At 36.9% G+C, this 16,586-nt stretch overlaps 2 protein-coding genes across 13 annotated transcripts in view; one reads left to right on the top strand and one right to left on the bottom strand.

Annotated features, from left to right (window-relative positions):
• The window catches only part of ELK3 (ETS transcription factor ELK3), a 177,031-nt gene extending 169,791 nt beyond the window's left edge, over window positions 1-7,240 (top strand). For 7 of the 8 annotated variants that reach the window (XM_086400800.1, XM_086400807.1, XM_086400805.1 and 4 more), the window contains one exon: window positions 4,664-7,240. In XM_086400800.1, the coding sequence (XP_086256926.1) occupies window positions 4,664-4,762 (99 nt within the window). In that variant the 3' untranslated portion in view covers window positions 4,763-7,240. The remainder of the gene's footprint in view (window positions 1-4,663) is intronic. The other variant, XM_086400801.1, reaches the window with a different exon arrangement.
• Window positions 7,241-9,664: 2,424 nt separating this feature from the next.
• Window positions 9,665-16,586, bottom strand: part of CDK17 (cyclin dependent kinase 17) — a 111,487-nt gene continuing 104,565 nt past the window's right edge. For 3 of the 5 annotated variants that reach the window (XM_086400793.1, XM_086400791.1, XM_086400794.1), the window contains exons 14-17: window positions 15,187-15,229; window positions 13,916-14,006; window positions 12,542-12,619; window positions 10,280-12,022 (exon numbers count right to left, since the gene is read on the bottom strand). In XM_086400793.1, the coding sequence (XP_086256919.1) occupies window positions 11,985-12,022; window positions 12,542-12,619; window positions 13,916-14,006; window positions 15,187-15,229 (250 nt within the window). In that variant the 3' untranslated portion in view covers window positions 10,280-11,984. Of the gene's footprint in view, window positions 9,900-10,279; window positions 12,372-12,541; window positions 12,620-13,915; window positions 14,007-15,186; window positions 15,230-16,586 lie in introns of those variants that run through there. The other 2 variants (XM_086400795.1, XM_086400792.1) reach the window with 2 other exon arrangements.

Raw genomic sequence — 16,586 nt, forward strand, 5'->3', positions numbered from 1 at the left:
TCCAGTGCTTTTCTTTATCGTTCATTTTGTTTGTCAAGGTTAATATTCACCTCTGTGCCAGGGGCTATACATGCTGGTATTTAGGGTCTCATTGGGAGAAGGGTAGAGCTAGAGAGCTTCTGATTACTATCTTCTCTGGTTTCCTAGTAGGGATGAGGTAGGGTGTCATGATGTGACTATACTTAAGTTATCAGGTTTCTCTTCCTGGCATTCCTTCTCGTTACAAGAAACTGAGATATGGTCATGCACAGCCAATGTGTTGATTCTTAGCTATTTTAACTCAGGCAAAGAAACAAAAACTAGCAATAGCAAAAGGCAGTGAGCAAATGCAGAATTAGGCAAGCTTTAGATTGGTGATCTTTTGGTGGGGAAACTAAAAGACCTTATTTCCTGGAAGTCTCCAGATGGGAGCAGCAGAGAGTTCCTGAGTAGAGCAGACAGGATCGTGTGGTGCGTAGTCAGCTCCACAGTGGGGCCTGTAATCCTACCCTAATCCTGGAATCTAACACAAGGCCTCTCTAGGTTCCTGAGATACATGCGAATAATGAATGGACTCTCGCTTCCCTCCTTGCTGAAAATCCTACCACCAGACTGTGCTGGGTTTGGTAACTTCCCAAGGAGGCCCTCCAGAACTACTGGCCCAGAATTCTTGGAGATTTCTAGCCCACTACTCCCAACAGTTAATAGTAGTTCATCTCCCCACTGATTCTACACATTACAAGGTATCAGGAGCTCTGGGAATTGGCCAGGATGCACATCCCTTCAGTCACTATTGTAGACTGTAGTTCTGCACTGTAGACCCGTGGTTCTCAACATATGGCAGACTCAGCCAGAGGCTGGGTGTGTTAAAATGCACCTGGCTGGGTCCCTCCCTCCCCCAGAGTCCTGATTCAGAAGGTCTGGGATGGGGCCTGGTAATAATACTCTTTAATACATTCTAGAGCCGCTGCTGCTCCAGAAACCCCACTCAGAACCACTGCTTACCAGTGGCTCCTGATTTACATTTAGAATTCTGCAGAAGAAAAGCTGCACTTAATGGCTACCTGATCAGAACTGTGATTTCACAAATTGGGCCTGTCCTCTCTCCTGGAGCCATTCAGAACACAACCCTGAATGGGAAAATGTGACCATGTGTGGATGGCTGACAGGCTGCATGGCCGTGGGCCCTCTTTTTGGGGTTGGGGTCTGTGAGACTAAAGAAAAATAACTTTGTACCTTTTAGAGTATTACTTCTCTTCCTATGTATGATAAAAGGACTGAGCTGGTGAAAGCTGAAATTTGAAGTTTTGAAAATGGTTAAAATAACATGGTAAGAATCTTTTTTTTTAATTAGACGTTTCAAATGATCAAGTTTCAAATTTAGATTACTATCAACAGTACTGCTTTTTAAACTAATGGAAGTAACTTTAAAAACAGGAAGCCCCTTTCACGTATGCTATGTGAATGTGTTGGAGAAGGAAAGCAAATTAGACTTGGCCTATAATGATGCTGGCAAATTTCCTGTTATAATTAGAAAAGTATATCAGAATCCTTAAAGTAACAGTTGACAAGGCTGAGGAGGAGTTCTGGCACTGAGGGTCTCTTGCTATTATTAGTAAGTGATAGCAGATACTGAGAATTTCAAGGGAAGGAGAGTGGAGATATGAGCCTTTCTAGAAGAGGTATGCTTGGTAATTGAGACACATAAAGAGAGAATTGCCAAAGACACTGTACTAAATCTAAATATACACCTTGGTTTATAAAGTGAGATGAGTTCCCAGTTGGACTGTTTAGTATTTTAAGCTTGTCTTTAGGATGTTTATTCTGCTTTTGAAACAGATTTTGATCATATTTGGAATATACCTAGTAGGTACAGATACAAAGTAATTTTTAACTCAACAAATCTAACCCAGAAAATACTTGTAAAGCTCTGAGGCAGGGACTGTGGGGATATACAACACGTGAATGCTGCTGCTGCTAAGTCGCTTCAGTCGTGTCCGATTCTATGAGATTCCATAGACGGCAGCCCACCAAGGCTCCGCCGTCCCTGGGATTCTCCAGGCAAGAACACTGGAGTGGGTTGCCATTTCCTTCTCCAACGCATGAGAGTGAAAAGTGAAAGTGAAGTCGCTCAGTCGTGTCCGACTCTTAGCGATCACATGGACTGCAGCCCACCAGGTTCCTCTGTCCATGGGATTTTCCAGGCAGGAGTACTGGAGTGGGGTGCCAGTGCCTTCTCCGACAACACGTGAATACCAGGTGTGTAAACACAGTGCTCCAGGAACCCAACAAGAATTGCTCTTTCCAGCTGGGGCCTGAACAGAGGCCCTAAGGCAGAAGGGACAAGCTGAGTTGGGAAGATGGGACAGGATCACGGCAGAGTGAAGTACATTCTAAATGAACAGATATGCATCATTTGGATATGAAAATACATAGTCTGTTCTGGAAGGGACCTGGGTGATAGACTGGTTGGAAAAGCAGCAATGGGGCTTGGACAGTATAACTAAAGAGTTGTTAAGTGAAAACCATGGGAGGCCTTTTAAAGCTGGAGATTAATGTAAGATCTCTATTTTAGAAAGGTTATCACTGGTATCATAATGTGGGGAGAGGACAGAAGGCAGAAAGAGTAAGGGGCAGGAATACATAGATTTACACTACTCCAAATTCTAAGGGGAGAAACCACCTTTTACATGAGAGTGAAAAAGACATTCCAGAGGTAAAATTGAGAGGATGACTTTTAGATGGGTGTAAGGAGTAATTAGTGAAAAATCAGGAAGAGGCAAGCATTACTAAGTGATTAAAAGACTGGTAATGCTATTGATAACAATAGCTACAATTTTTTGAGGGCTACCATATGTCAGACATTGTTCTAAAGCACTTTTCATGGCTCCTTATTTAATAGTCTCAACAGCTCTATTTGAAAAGATGACCAATTTTACAAGAAAAAGAAACTAAGGCCCAGAGATGTTGCTCAATTTTCCAAAGATCCCATGTTAACAAGTGGTAGAGCTCTGATTCTTGTTTAGTGTCGTGCCCCTTACCCCCATTCTTACTGACTGTAGACTGAGTGGGCAAGAGGTGCTGGGGCTATCTAACTGACACCAGGAGATGTTTGTTGAGTACAGTACAGGAGAAAGGAAGGCTGAGGACAGAAGCTGGGGAATGCTGTTTAAGAAAAGGGACTGCGAGTGGATGAGGGGAGGGGAGGGGGGCAATAAAGAGGAGCATGAAACATGTCAGAAAGGTCAGACTAACCAAGAGAAACTGTGACACTTGATAGAAATAAACAGGACAGAAGTCAATAACAAAACCAAAACTTTTGAGAACACCAGTAAGATAAACTACTACTGAAATGAGAGAAGATGTATGAGACTTCAAAGTCTGCTCTTCTTCCAGTGTCTACTCTTAATCAATGGGAATAGTGGTTAAGAGCACACCTTAAATAAAAAGTAAAGTATAAGCTAAATGTAAATAGATTTGATAACCCCAGATGAAATGGATAAAATTCTGTATAATGTTAAAATTCAAAGTGTCAGGAAAGAAAATCTTGATTATAACCATTACAGAAACAGTAATTAATAGCACCACCCCCTTACCACTGACATTAAAATAAGTTGGGCAGTTGGGTACAGAAAGCACAGTATATAGACTAAGTAAGAATTAAACTAGAAGACAGCCCAAGAGATCACTGTGACTCATCTTGTGCTCAACAAGGAAAACTTAGTTTTCAACAATCATGTTTTAGAAGGAGGTCTTTAAGTATGTTGTGTTCAGTTGGGAGTATAGCTGCTATACTTTAGACATGAAAGACATCAAACCATACACGTTTGTCCCTTCGTAGCTACCAACAAGACACATTAACTATACATTTTGGCACTTACGGGTTATCTATTTGGTTTGGTATTATCATTTTAACTAGAATATTTTTAAAGATATTGTTTTCTAAATCTCTTAAGATAAAAACATACCTCATTTTTAACAGTGTCTGAGAAACATCAGTAGTACTCTGGAAAACCGATAGTTTCAAAATACAATATGAGAAATTACTGATTCATATACAAAGAGTTTCCTAGTTTCCAAAATTGATTTTTCTTAATATGTAAAGCAAATAATCATTCTACTGGAATCTTCTAGAAACACTATTAGAACATGCTTTAGCAACATATAAAGTATGTATTTTTTTCGAGTAGCCTCTGCACATAAAATAATTTGGAATATTTTCTAAGCCTTAGCCTCTGCTGTACGTAATCTTGACTTCATTGTCATCTTCCAGTTACTCATTCTGTAAAATAATTGGCAACATGGACTTTCATAGTGGTCCAGGCATTAAGAAAACGCCTGCCAATGTGGGGAACATGGGTTCAATTCCTGGTCCGGGAAGATTCCACATGCCTTAGGGCAAATAAGCTCGTGCGCCAGAACTGCTGAGACCTACACTGAGGCTTAAAGCCTGAGCTCCGCACCAAGAGAAGCCACTGCAATGAGAAGCCCACACACTACAACTAAGAGCCAGAGCAGCCAAAAATAAATAAATAAAATTATTTCAAAAAACTGGCAACTGACCTCTATCAATCACAGAGGTGATGAGAGAACCGGTCCACTGTGGTCTGTCTAGGAATGTTAAAAACTCTGGTCTTCCCAATGGATTTGCAGTAATTATTGTAAACATCTTTTGCCCCTACAGTTCCCAACACTGCTCAATGGCCACATGCCAGTGCCAATCCCCAGTCTGGACAGAGCTGCTTCTCCAGTACTGCTTTCTTCGAACTCTCAGAAATCCTGATGACATCTGGCCACAATTTAAAGACTCATTAACTGATGAAACAATTTGTCCCCATGGGCTAGTTTACCTGTGTCGTGAGAAGGATGTTGTGAAACCCGTCTGTTAATTTGGTTTGCACTTTTCATAACATGGATGGTCTAGATTTATGTTAGCATTTTAAAACCTTTTTTATATTCAAGTATATATGAAAATCTGTTTTGCATTAAGTGAATTTTAATGTTTTTGTTTTTATATCTTCTTAGCTCTTAAGTGTTGAACACTGTTGACAGTGAAGAACTTTTCTAAATGGTTTTCAATGAAATAAGGATGTGAAGCTTTCTTCCTCTTTAATTCTGCAAATGCTGAACTGTGCTTATATACACTATAACCAGCTGTGCCTTCCTTTGCATTTAGTTTATTGTAAATTATCTATATATATTTTTAGTATTGAGGAAATGAAAGACAAAAATTAGTATCAAACAACTCTAGTAGAATTTCATTATTTTTCACAAGTAGGCAATATGAAAGCATTCATTACTTTTCTTTTTGGCTTTCAACTGTATGAGAATTGCCTTAGAACCTCTTTTGAACTGAAATTCAGTGAATATAATATCCAAGTAATGTTTTTATAAAAAAACAAGCCATATTTAGACAATAAAATTTCATGAAAATGTTCTAAAGTGCATTTTTTGAAAAATGAACCTTGAAAGGCTAGCCTCCTGTTTACAATCTTTGAGACTCCTTCCACACAAAAGCCTGAGATGGAAAAACTATATCAAGTACACTCAATCTATGCCCCTGGAATATTTCCTAGGTTAGCACATTCTTATTTTAAAAAATTAACCTGGTTCTTCCCATTTTCCATTGAGAATCATACCTCTCTGATGCATTTACTGTATCTAAGTTAGGGTTTCTCTGAACCCCAGAAACTAACATTTAAAAATCCTATGCTTTGGAAAAGGTTCACAGACTGGTGATGAATACATGTAACAAAGAAAACATTTTGTAATACCAGGTATCTTCATGTGTATGGGTAAAGCCTTGGTTGTGGAAATTGAGGTGTGTAGGATACTGCTTTATGTATTACTGTTTATGGTGAGAATGAAGGAATATTGATTAAAAAAATATAAAATTCTTCAGGAACCTTATTGTCGAACTGAACTTATGTAACAACCTGCAGTACTAAGCAGTGAGTCCTTTTGTGTAGTGTAGTTTAGAGCAGTGATAAGAGAAACACTTTCTGTTCCTCAGAAAAATCAGCAGGCACCAGTTTACGGTGCCCATCTGTATATGAAGTAGTGAAGTTCTAATGTAAGATTCAAGAACTGGAAGATGCCCAGTGCGTTCAACTCAAGAAAATTACCATCCTTAACTATAACAGAAACCAATTTGAAATGTGGCTAAATAATTCACTGATCCAAATGAGGTTAAATGGCAGGGATTATGAGAAAGGGTAAAAAACAAAGGTTGTAAAAACAAACATTTGAGTTTTCAAGAAATCTAAAATTTTGTTGCAACACTTTTAACGCTTGAGATGTTCAACTGGAATTGAGCTTGAGATTTTCAATTGGAATTTTATTTGGTGATGTAAGCCCTTATCTGGGGGAAAAATCCAAACTCTAATATGCATCTTTGAATATAAAGTAATGGGCCTGGTTCCACAATCTGCAAGGAGACACTGCTGTCACTACCCACAAAGGATAATTCTATACTAAAATAAAAGAGTTAGTCCAGGGGACTGGTGTTTACCAAACAGAAAATGTTAGAAGAGGCCTTTGAGAGACATCCAACCACCATTTCCAGGTAAGGACAACTGCACAAAGTGGGAATGCCTAGAGCTACATGCTCACCGAAGGTAGAACAATGACTGGTGCTCAGTCCAGTTCTACCTCCCCACGCCTAGGTATAGGTACCTACTGGTCCAAAACTGCATGGTAGGTAGAAAAAAACAAAAGAGCATTAAAAACAAACAAACAAACAAGTCAGTTAAGAGCATACCTCAAATGCAGGATTCTTAGAGAAACTAAAGTCAATGTGCAAAAACCTCAACCTAGTATTCCCTTCCTCCAAATACTATGATTAACATACACTCTAGCTCCATTTACTAGAAATGGAAAGAATACAGTAATTTTTGATGCACCAAAAAAACTCACATGACACAAATAGATAACTGGAGGTGTTGAAGTATATAAGCCTTATTGCTCTGCCTCATTCTGTGTGTGTGTGTGTGTGTGTGTGTGTGTGTGTTGGGTTTGTCTTTTTTAAACAAATATTTTAGTCAAAAAATAGGTTTCAAAGAACAGAATAACTTTGTTTTCTCTTATGTTTGCTTGATCAGTGTTAAAATGCTATGGTAAAGTTTATAGAACTATAACCTAACTGTTGGTCTCTTTTGTACACATCTTTTCTATGACTGCAAATCTTCACTCAATTTTCATATATGTATCATTTTTACTGTTATATTATTTTTGTTCAATAAATACTTTGTGATAAAAGGTGTGAAGAGGCAAGTGGGTTGTATTACTTCCATTTACTTGGGATGATTCAAATGTCGCTATTCTATGGGTATAAGTTGGAAAAAGAATTGTTATTTAGCTTAAATATTGCACATTGAAACACTACATATATATACATTTAAACAGGTATTTAAGGAAACAAATATACTTCTTGACACTGAGTTGGGTAGAAGGGAATAGATTTAAAAACTGGTCCTCTGATCACTTAAATCTGAAGTTCTGTCATTCTGCATTGAGGTAGGGAGGTAATGAGGAGGGAGAAACTACATAACCATTTACTCTTTTAGCTGCGATTAATATCAAGAAATTAAAGCCATCCCATGGTCATGGATTAGAACACTTAATATTGTTAAGATCATAGTACTACCCAAAGTGATCTATGGATTCAATAAATTCATCACAGTCCCAAAAATCTCATCCTAAAATTTATATGGAATTTCAAGGAACCTAGAATATACAAAACTATCCTGAAAAAGAAAAACAGAAGTGGAGGACTCACACTTCTTGAGTGCAAAACTTATAAAGCTACAATTAATTAAAACACTGTGGAACTGGTAGAAGGATGGATATGTAAACCAAGAGCAGAATTAAGAACCCCCAAACAAACCCTCATTTCTATGATCAATTGATTTTCAACAAGGTGCCAAGGGGGAAAAGGTCAGGTCTTTCAACAAACAGGTCTAGGAAAACTAGATACTCACATGCAAAGGAATGAGGTTTGCCCCTCACTTTACACCACACATTAATTCAAAACAGATCAAGGTCCTAAATGTAAGCACTAAACTATAAAACTCTTAAAATGGGAAAATATTAAAAACCTTGGATTTAGCTGCTAAGTCGCTTCAGTCGTGTCCGACTCTGTGCGACCCCATAGACGACAGCCCACCAGGCTCCCCCGTCCCTGGGATTCTCCAGGCAAGAACACTGGAGTGGGTTGCCACTACCTTCTCCAATGGATGAAAGTGAAAAGTGAAAGTGAAGTCGCTCAGTGTCCTACTCTTAGTGACCCCATGGACTGCAGCCCACCAGGCTCCTCTGTCCATGGGATTTTCCCAGCAAGAGTACTGGAGTAGGGTGCCATTGCCTTCTCCGTGGATTTAGCTAAAGCAACTTACATATGCAAAGAAGAACTAAACGGGACTTCATGAAAATAAAAAACTTCTGTTTATCAACAGGACACCATAAAGTGAGCACAACCCACAGAAAAAAATAATTACAAATTATGTATGTCATAATGTTCTAGACAATATAAAGAACTCCTATAACTCAACAACAAAAAGACATACAACCAAACTTTTTAAAAGACAAAGGACTTGAATATACGTTTCTCTAAAGCAGATAATGGTCGGTAACACATGAAAAGGTGCTTAACTCCCTCAAGTCCTTAGGGAAATCAAAACCACAATGAGACACCACTTCAAAGTTATTAGAATGTATATAATGGGAAAAAAGAAGCAAGGATGAGGAGAAATTGGACCTCATGCATTACTACTGAAAAATGTAATACGGTGTGGGTACTGTAGAAAACAGTTTGGTGGTTTCTGAAAAAGTTAAGGATTAAATTACCAACTGACCCAACAATTCCACTCCTGGTATCTGAACCCAAAGAATTTGAAAAGGCTCAAACAGATGCTTGTATACCAATGTTCATAGCAACATTATTCACAACAGCCAAAAATGGAAAAAAAAAAAAAAAAACCATGTCTATCAACAGATGAATGGATAAGCAAATTATCCATATTTTGCCTGGATATACAGATAAATGGATAAGCAAATGTTGTATAGTCACACAACAATGTTACTCAGCCATGAAAACAAATGAAGTTCTGACACATGCTACAATATGGATGAACCTTGAAAACATTATGTTAAGTGAAATAAGCCAGAGACAAAAAAACAAGTGTGATACGATTAAATATGTAGTTTTTGTCTCTATGAATTTGCTTATTCTAGGTAAGAGACGGAGAAGGCAATGGCACCCCACTCCAGTACTCTTGCCTGGAAAATCCCAGTCCATGGGGTCGCTAAGAGTCGGACACGACTGAGCGACTTCACTTTGACTTTTCACTTGCATGCATTGGAGGAGGAAATGGCAACCCACTCCAGTACTCTTGCCTGGAAAATCCCATGGACAGAGGAACCTGGTGGGCTGCCATCTAGGGGTCGCACCGAGTCGGACACAACTGAAGCGACTTAGCAGCAGCAGCAGGTAAGAGATTACCCAAAGGATGAGGGAAGGAGAAAACATGGTGGTGGGGGGGGGGGTGCGCGGGGTGGAGATTATAATGGCTACAAAGTTTCTGTTGTTGGAGTGATGAAAAATCCTGGAAATAGGTAACTGCTTTACAACACTGTGAACATAATACTTAATGCCACTAAATTGTATGCTTACAAAGCGTTAAAATGGTAAATTTTATGTTACATGTATTTTACCACAATTTTAGAAAACAGTAAAAACACACACACACAAACCACAGGAACTGTCTTGGGTCAAAAAGATTATAACATGTTAACATCACTTGGAAGGAAAACAAAAATGGCATCCCCTCTTACCTTTAAGAACCTTGTCAGTTTAAGATGAATCATCTGTTCAAGGTTCACAATTTGAGCTTCAATTCTCTTCACTGCAAAGTTTTCAGAATCTGAATGATGCTCAAGTATCAAAAAAAGAAAATCAAATTCCTTAATAAAATGAAGGAACATCCATAGTTTTTCCTAGGAAGAGCAATTTTATATAACTTGGATACAATTCTTCACCTTTTATATGCAAGAATGAAACATAAGGATAACTGTCAAATTTTCAACAAATCAAATAGATAATCTATGAAATGAAAAACCTGACAATTAAAAGTGCTATCCTATAAAACTACAGTAAAGATTAGTAAACGAATGGCCAGCACAATTATAAATTAATTGCTACTGGCACAGAGACACTTTTTTATCTTGAGACACATAAAAGAAAATGGTCCCATTCTGCACAGCCTTCTTCCCCAAGAAAGAACCGTGACTCAACAAAACCACATTTTAACAACATGAAGATTTTGTTATTATAAATTTTGAAACAAAATGGAGGAATTTTCACATAATATTTATAACCTTCAAAGTACAATATTAATACATGTCTGTCAGTTAGAAATAACAGCAGTTTGTTAGGCTACAGAGTTTAACATAAAACCAATTTACAAATGTGAAAAGCAGTAGTGGTCCAATATTCACCATTACACATGAATCTGTTTCTTCCAGAAATTTTTTTAAAAATTAAAACTTCAGTATCATGAAATATTAAAATAATACCCCAAACATGCCACAATCACTATTCACAAATAAAGTTAAAATGAAACATACAAAAATTCACTTAATACTGTTAAATAACAATAAACTACAAGATTTCCTGAACAGAAATGGTAGGACCCTGAATGTTTTACAGTGAATGTCAGGAAAATGAATTAAGTTATGACTCTTTTCATGATATATAAGCCCCAAATTTACATGACCATTTCAAAATATAGCAATTAAGATTTGCAGTTGGTAAGATGCACTAAACAAATAGTCCTTAAAAGTGAACACAAATGCTTAAAACACTGTTACCAACATCAAGGTGTATTTATGATATTCAAAAAGATGCATAATTAAAACTGTAATATTTACTATCTCTGGTAAACAGATAATACCTAGAATGCTTTAAAACAATCTTCCAAGTTCTCATTTCTCTCGTTTGTTATTTATCATGGCTCATATCAAACACATATTACGTCTTTCAGCTGATTCCAAGTGAATGCTATTAAAACACACACATATACACATCTCTCAAATGAAATAAATTGTTCCCCAATGAAGAATCATCCATTCTAATTTTTAAAAGAATTGTATTTAAGACAAATAAAACAAGATCTCTCATGTTTGACTGGACTTGTATGGTTTAACTAAATTAAAGCACAATGTAAAACAGGTTAAGTGTATTAGTATACAAATATCCAATAATATGCAGTAAATATTTCTAAAATGAGGAAAGGTAAAAATAAATAATTGTGGTACTTTAATTTACTGGTATGTAATTCAAGATCCCCAAAGTGTCAGGTATTCACTTGCTCGAATCAACTTCTGCATCACATGCTTTCTTAAACATAATGTGCTTATTGATTTCTTAGCTACTCTATTTGCCAATGTTCAATAAAAAATTATATAGCATGAATGTAAGAGTGTTCAAGTTGGCTCACTTATTTTACTGTTAAGCAAAGCTAAATTTACATTCCAGGAAACAATGCAGTTTAATTTTAAAAACAAACAAAAAATGCAGCAGTAAAACAATTTATGAAGAGAAACAGATGCATTCACATATAATAAAGCCACTGCAACTTCTCCAGGCATCAACTGTTGTGTTAAATAAACAGACAGTAGTTATTTAGCAGCAATGATTCCGCAATAAATAATGCACTGTGTTTCTCAGTCCTGCACAAAAATTGCAGCTATAGTTACCATCAACAGCTGTAACCTACTGGCTCTAATGGCAGAGAAGACCTTAAAACCAACTGTACAAAAAAATTGTCACACTGTGACAACAAATATAAAAACAATTTGTAGGTCTGAAATAAAAAGACTCCACTGTGAAGAGGACAGTGTAGACAAACGAAGATTCCAAGTCCACCAAAAGAAATAATTGCCTTCAGATATGAGTCCTTGATTGATAAGAAAGGCTGGGGGCTGGGCTTGAAACCATGTTATCAGACTTAAAAGAGCATGCTCTGTCTTCTGTTCTTCGCATGTCCTAAAATATAAAGTCATTTTATGAGGCAGTTCAAGGTTCAGTTTTATCCCACAAACAGTATTTGGTGACTCTATGAAGCTAATGTTCCCACCAGCAAAAGCTAATTCCATGGTAAGAGTGATCAGCTCTGTCTTAAAGGACCCTCTTGTTGATGGGGTCAGTCTACAGCTTCTATGCTTCGAAGTGATGAACCTGATGACTAGGGGAGCACAGATGTGTCTTCTGCCTCAGGTGCCAGGGGTGGCGGTCAGTGATCAAGCCAGGTCACTTGTAAGAGGTCTCTGTGCCATCTGCAGCTTTCAGGATCCCTGATTGGACTCAGTCAGATTCTCTCTGAAGAATTACTGAGCTGCCCACATCATACAGAAAAGTGAGTATGTGCAATGCTAAACATACACCGTTGTGGAATGCACTGTACATTGGTTTTTACATAATTTTACTGATCAATTTATAAACCAAAAACTTGGTTCCACGCAATATTTCATGAACGACATGTGAAATGGTTTATGACAAACACACCTGTCTCTGGATAAGAAGAATTTCGAAAACCGGGGTCCTTTTGCAACTGAATCTCTTTCAAACTGAATATTGATACACCTAAAATGCATAGACAAAAAACAGCAGATGAAAGCCTATCATTAAAGCAAATATAATCCAACTAGACACAAAACATCTAAATTATATACTGAGTGAATGTGAAACATTTATACTACATTTGCAAGGTTAGAGCCCCACTGAAGTATTTTCTCTTTTGTTCCAAGGTTTTGAGAAGAAAACCAAGCCAAATAATCTCCCCTCAGAACCTTTCTCCTCCAATCTGGCTTTAAATTAGGCTGTGAGTGTGTGTTTCTCTGAGGAGAATGTACACTGTTTATTTCTAGGGCTTACTGAGGTTGGGAGACCTCATCAAAATGTATTACTCAGTTTTATTCTATCCTTTATCCATTTGTCTTATGATGGCAGTGAAGGTCCAATCCTCAAACTATCTTGAGAATTTTACAGAAAAACAAGAAATAGGTTTATACACCTTTCCTGCAACTCAAACTTTAAAACTTGATATTATTAGTAATAATGAAATGTAAATAGCATCTTAAAAAATACTTGTAATTCATCTTTCTCATTTCCATCTCTGCCACAGAGGTAGTCTTTCATTACAAAATATCCTTTAGGTTCTAAGTGAAAAGTCATGAGGAGTCTTGATTCCAATTAGAAAACCATTGTCTAGTAAATGAGAATGGGAAATTAATGAAAGCTTTTGGTAGCTCATTTCCGAAATATTCTCTTAATTCCCCATTCACCTTGCTCAGTTTTAAAGTAATATATTGGGGTAATTTTTAAGAATGTTCTGAGTAAAATCAAGCAGTTACCTCAGGCATGAGAAATCAGCTATTTTAATGACAATATGCTCAACTCTGTCATGGGGCTAGTTAAGTCTGAGTGAACACAGTTAAGGAAAACCATCTTCATGTCTTAAAAAGGAAATTTACTTTCATGAGAAAACTAATGTTTTGGCTGTGTTTCATTACGACTTGCTTGTAATCCATTTTTAACAACTCTGAATCAAAGTAATTCAGATTGGGCCTAATGACAATTGGCCCAATGCCATCATTGGATGGCATTTTCCAGCTTAAGTCCAATAAGACTAATGACCCACATAGAAGTGCTACTGATTTCTTAAGAGTCATAGCAACATGCTCAGTGTTAAAAGAAATAAATTAAAACAGGTAAATAAGACATACGCCTCCCTTCAAGGATTTCTGATCTAATTACAATAAGACCAGAATTTTAGGCTTAAAAAGCAATAGTCCCTTCCTCAACTCCTAATTCACCCCAGTTTCCAAACCTGGATAAAAATAAAGGGGATGGAAGGACACACTCTAGAATTTCTCTTACTTTCAGGTAAAGCATGTATTCTCGGTCCCAGACTTCGAAAGTACACATGTTTCATGGCCTCTTCTGCTGAAACCCTTTTCTTAGATTCATACTGTGAAAAACCAAAAAAGCAGCTTCATTAATTTTTTTCTCTAAATAATGGAAAAAGCATGTGTGAGGGGTAGGGGACACACACACAAATTAGCATGTAAATGTTTAGAGCTACCGTTAGCTTGATTACTTAATACTTAATAAAAATTACTTATTTTTAAGAACCAATTTACTATGCTCTAAATTGAGTTACTACTGAGCTTGTGTAGCAATGATCCCAGTTACAAATTTCCAAAACAAACCTGGATCTTAACTAAAGATTAAGATTCCTTATATTTTCTGAAGTGATGGGGAAAAAAGCAAAATATCTGACCTATGGTGTTACTTTTCTTCATGAACAACAAAGGATTATTAGAATGTAACTAATACCTTTAAGAAAGATATTATTAAATTACCTATTCAATACCCATTTCCCCTTCTTCCTTCATGAGATAATGTAGATTTAAGGCATTCATGCTTCCAACTCTGACATAAGAATCATGACTATTCTAAGTTTAGGCTAATTATGGCAATCCAGCGCCTCAATTCTCAGCCTCTCTTACAATCAACATTCTAGCTATATGAAGATTTCGGAGACATAGGAAGAAGTCCTTAGAGGGGTTTTGGAAAAGCCTTTGCTTTGCAGATACATGAGGACTAACGTGACTGACACACTCTTATCCTCTCTGTCGTTTCTGTTCTGAATGCAGATATGGATGGATTTGGAGGTACAATAGCCTATAGAGCATAGGGATAAGGAAAAAAGAAAGCGAACATAAGAAAACATGAACTGCAGAGAACATGGCCTTGACACAGTTGATCAGTGCCAGCAGCTAACTATCTCAGTGAAGGGAATATGCTATGCACATTTTTATATGTCTTTTTTTCTGTTTCTACATAGTCTGTTGGAGAATCACCAAGAAAGTCGACGGACAACAGCAGCAATTAGCAACTATCTCTTTGGCTTCTATGATCGCCAATAATCACCAAAAATAAGCTTCAAAAAAAAAAAATATTCCCTTCACCTCAGACTGTTCTGGGTTACAAGGAGAGACCCATACACACTAGGAGAAACCATATTTTTTCACCTAAGCACGTGTCTTAAGTATGCTAGATATACTGATCCCATTCTATAGATGAAAAAACTAAGGCTCAGAGAAGTTAACATACCATTTAATGACTATAAAAAAGATGTAACTTACCTGAAGAAATTTTGTTATCAACTCAATTCCTTCAGAGTCTAACCTAAAAACAAGGAAGGACAAGTAACAATTTATTTATTAATCTTAGCTGATAGCAACTTTCTAAATAAAACTATTTTCCAAGTGTTTTCATCTGCTAAATTCAACTGCCCTAAAATAGCACACTTTGCTGCTTTTCAAACAGATTCAAATCTGTTTTATCCTTAAGATTTATCGTGCCACTTGTTTAAGAAGAAATCACAAGTAACTGGGCATCAACTCAAAATTTCAATATTCAAGAGGAAATTAGATTACTAAAATGATAGAATTTTAAAAAATCACTATTTTATCTCTAAACAAAATAACCTGTATTATTGAAAAAAACTTTAGTAAACTAGATCTGTTTTCACAGTGTTCTAGTGAAGGCAAGAGTACAACGGCATCATTTCGTATTATACAGGTGAAAACACAACGGTAAGAGACCTCCAAATTTATCATTGTGGTTCAAGATAAACAGAGATGAATCACTCAACAAATTTTTACAGGACAATATGCTGAAGGTTGGGTACTAGAAGCTATAAAGTTCAATTTAAATATGCCTCAATAATTTCATAAAACTTTATTTAAAAGGGATACAAAACCAATGACATAATAAAGACAAAAAATTGTAAGGATGGAATTAATAAAACAGGAGTAGAGGATTTAGGGGTTATCTTAAAGAGATAACCTCCCGATCAGAAGTCACAAGTCACAAATTCTATCATGCACTGATATTCACTGGCAAAAGCACAATTATGGAAACTGCCTCCTCTCCCTTCCATCTTAAGTGCTCTTAGTAGGAACTGTGGATGCTGTGGCCTAGAGATTCTCCAGAGTCTCCTAATCCTTTGCAGTCTGCCATTCTGACAAACACTCGGAACTCTGTGGCTACAAATAAAGTGGAAGTTGCTCAGTTGTGTCCGACTCTGCAACCGCATGGACTATATACAGTCCATGGAATTCTCCAGGCCAGAATACTGGAGTGGGTAGCCTTTCCCTTCTCCAGGGGATCTTCCCCACCCAGGAATTGAATCAGGGTCACCTGCACTGTAGGCGGATTCTTTAAAGAATCTGCTTTAAAGAGCTGCAACTTTTTACCCTGGACATTACAACAGCAAGCAATATATATATGACAAAAATAGGATTTATGCTTTTATGCTAAAAGTCTAACACATTATATTATTCTTCCTTCTTAGGAAGTCTACTTAGAATGTTACCAGTTAGTTTAGTGACAAGGCTATCAAATCACATAAACACTTTCAAAATAGTTTTGGCACCAGAATGATCTTACTAATCGTCCCTATCTTGAGAATAAATGGAACTAGAGTGAGTATGTTATGTTGTGAGCAATGTGAATGGCTTTTGATTAAAACAGATATTTG

Source organism: Bos grunniens, chromosome 5 (assembly GCF_055505025.1).
Source record: "Bos grunniens cultivar Pamir isolate PY7600 chromosome 5, Bosgru_T2T1.0, whole genome shotgun sequence".
NCBI classification, from domain to species: domain Eukaryota; kingdom Metazoa; phylum Chordata; class Mammalia; order Artiodactyla; family Bovidae; genus Bos; species Bos grunniens.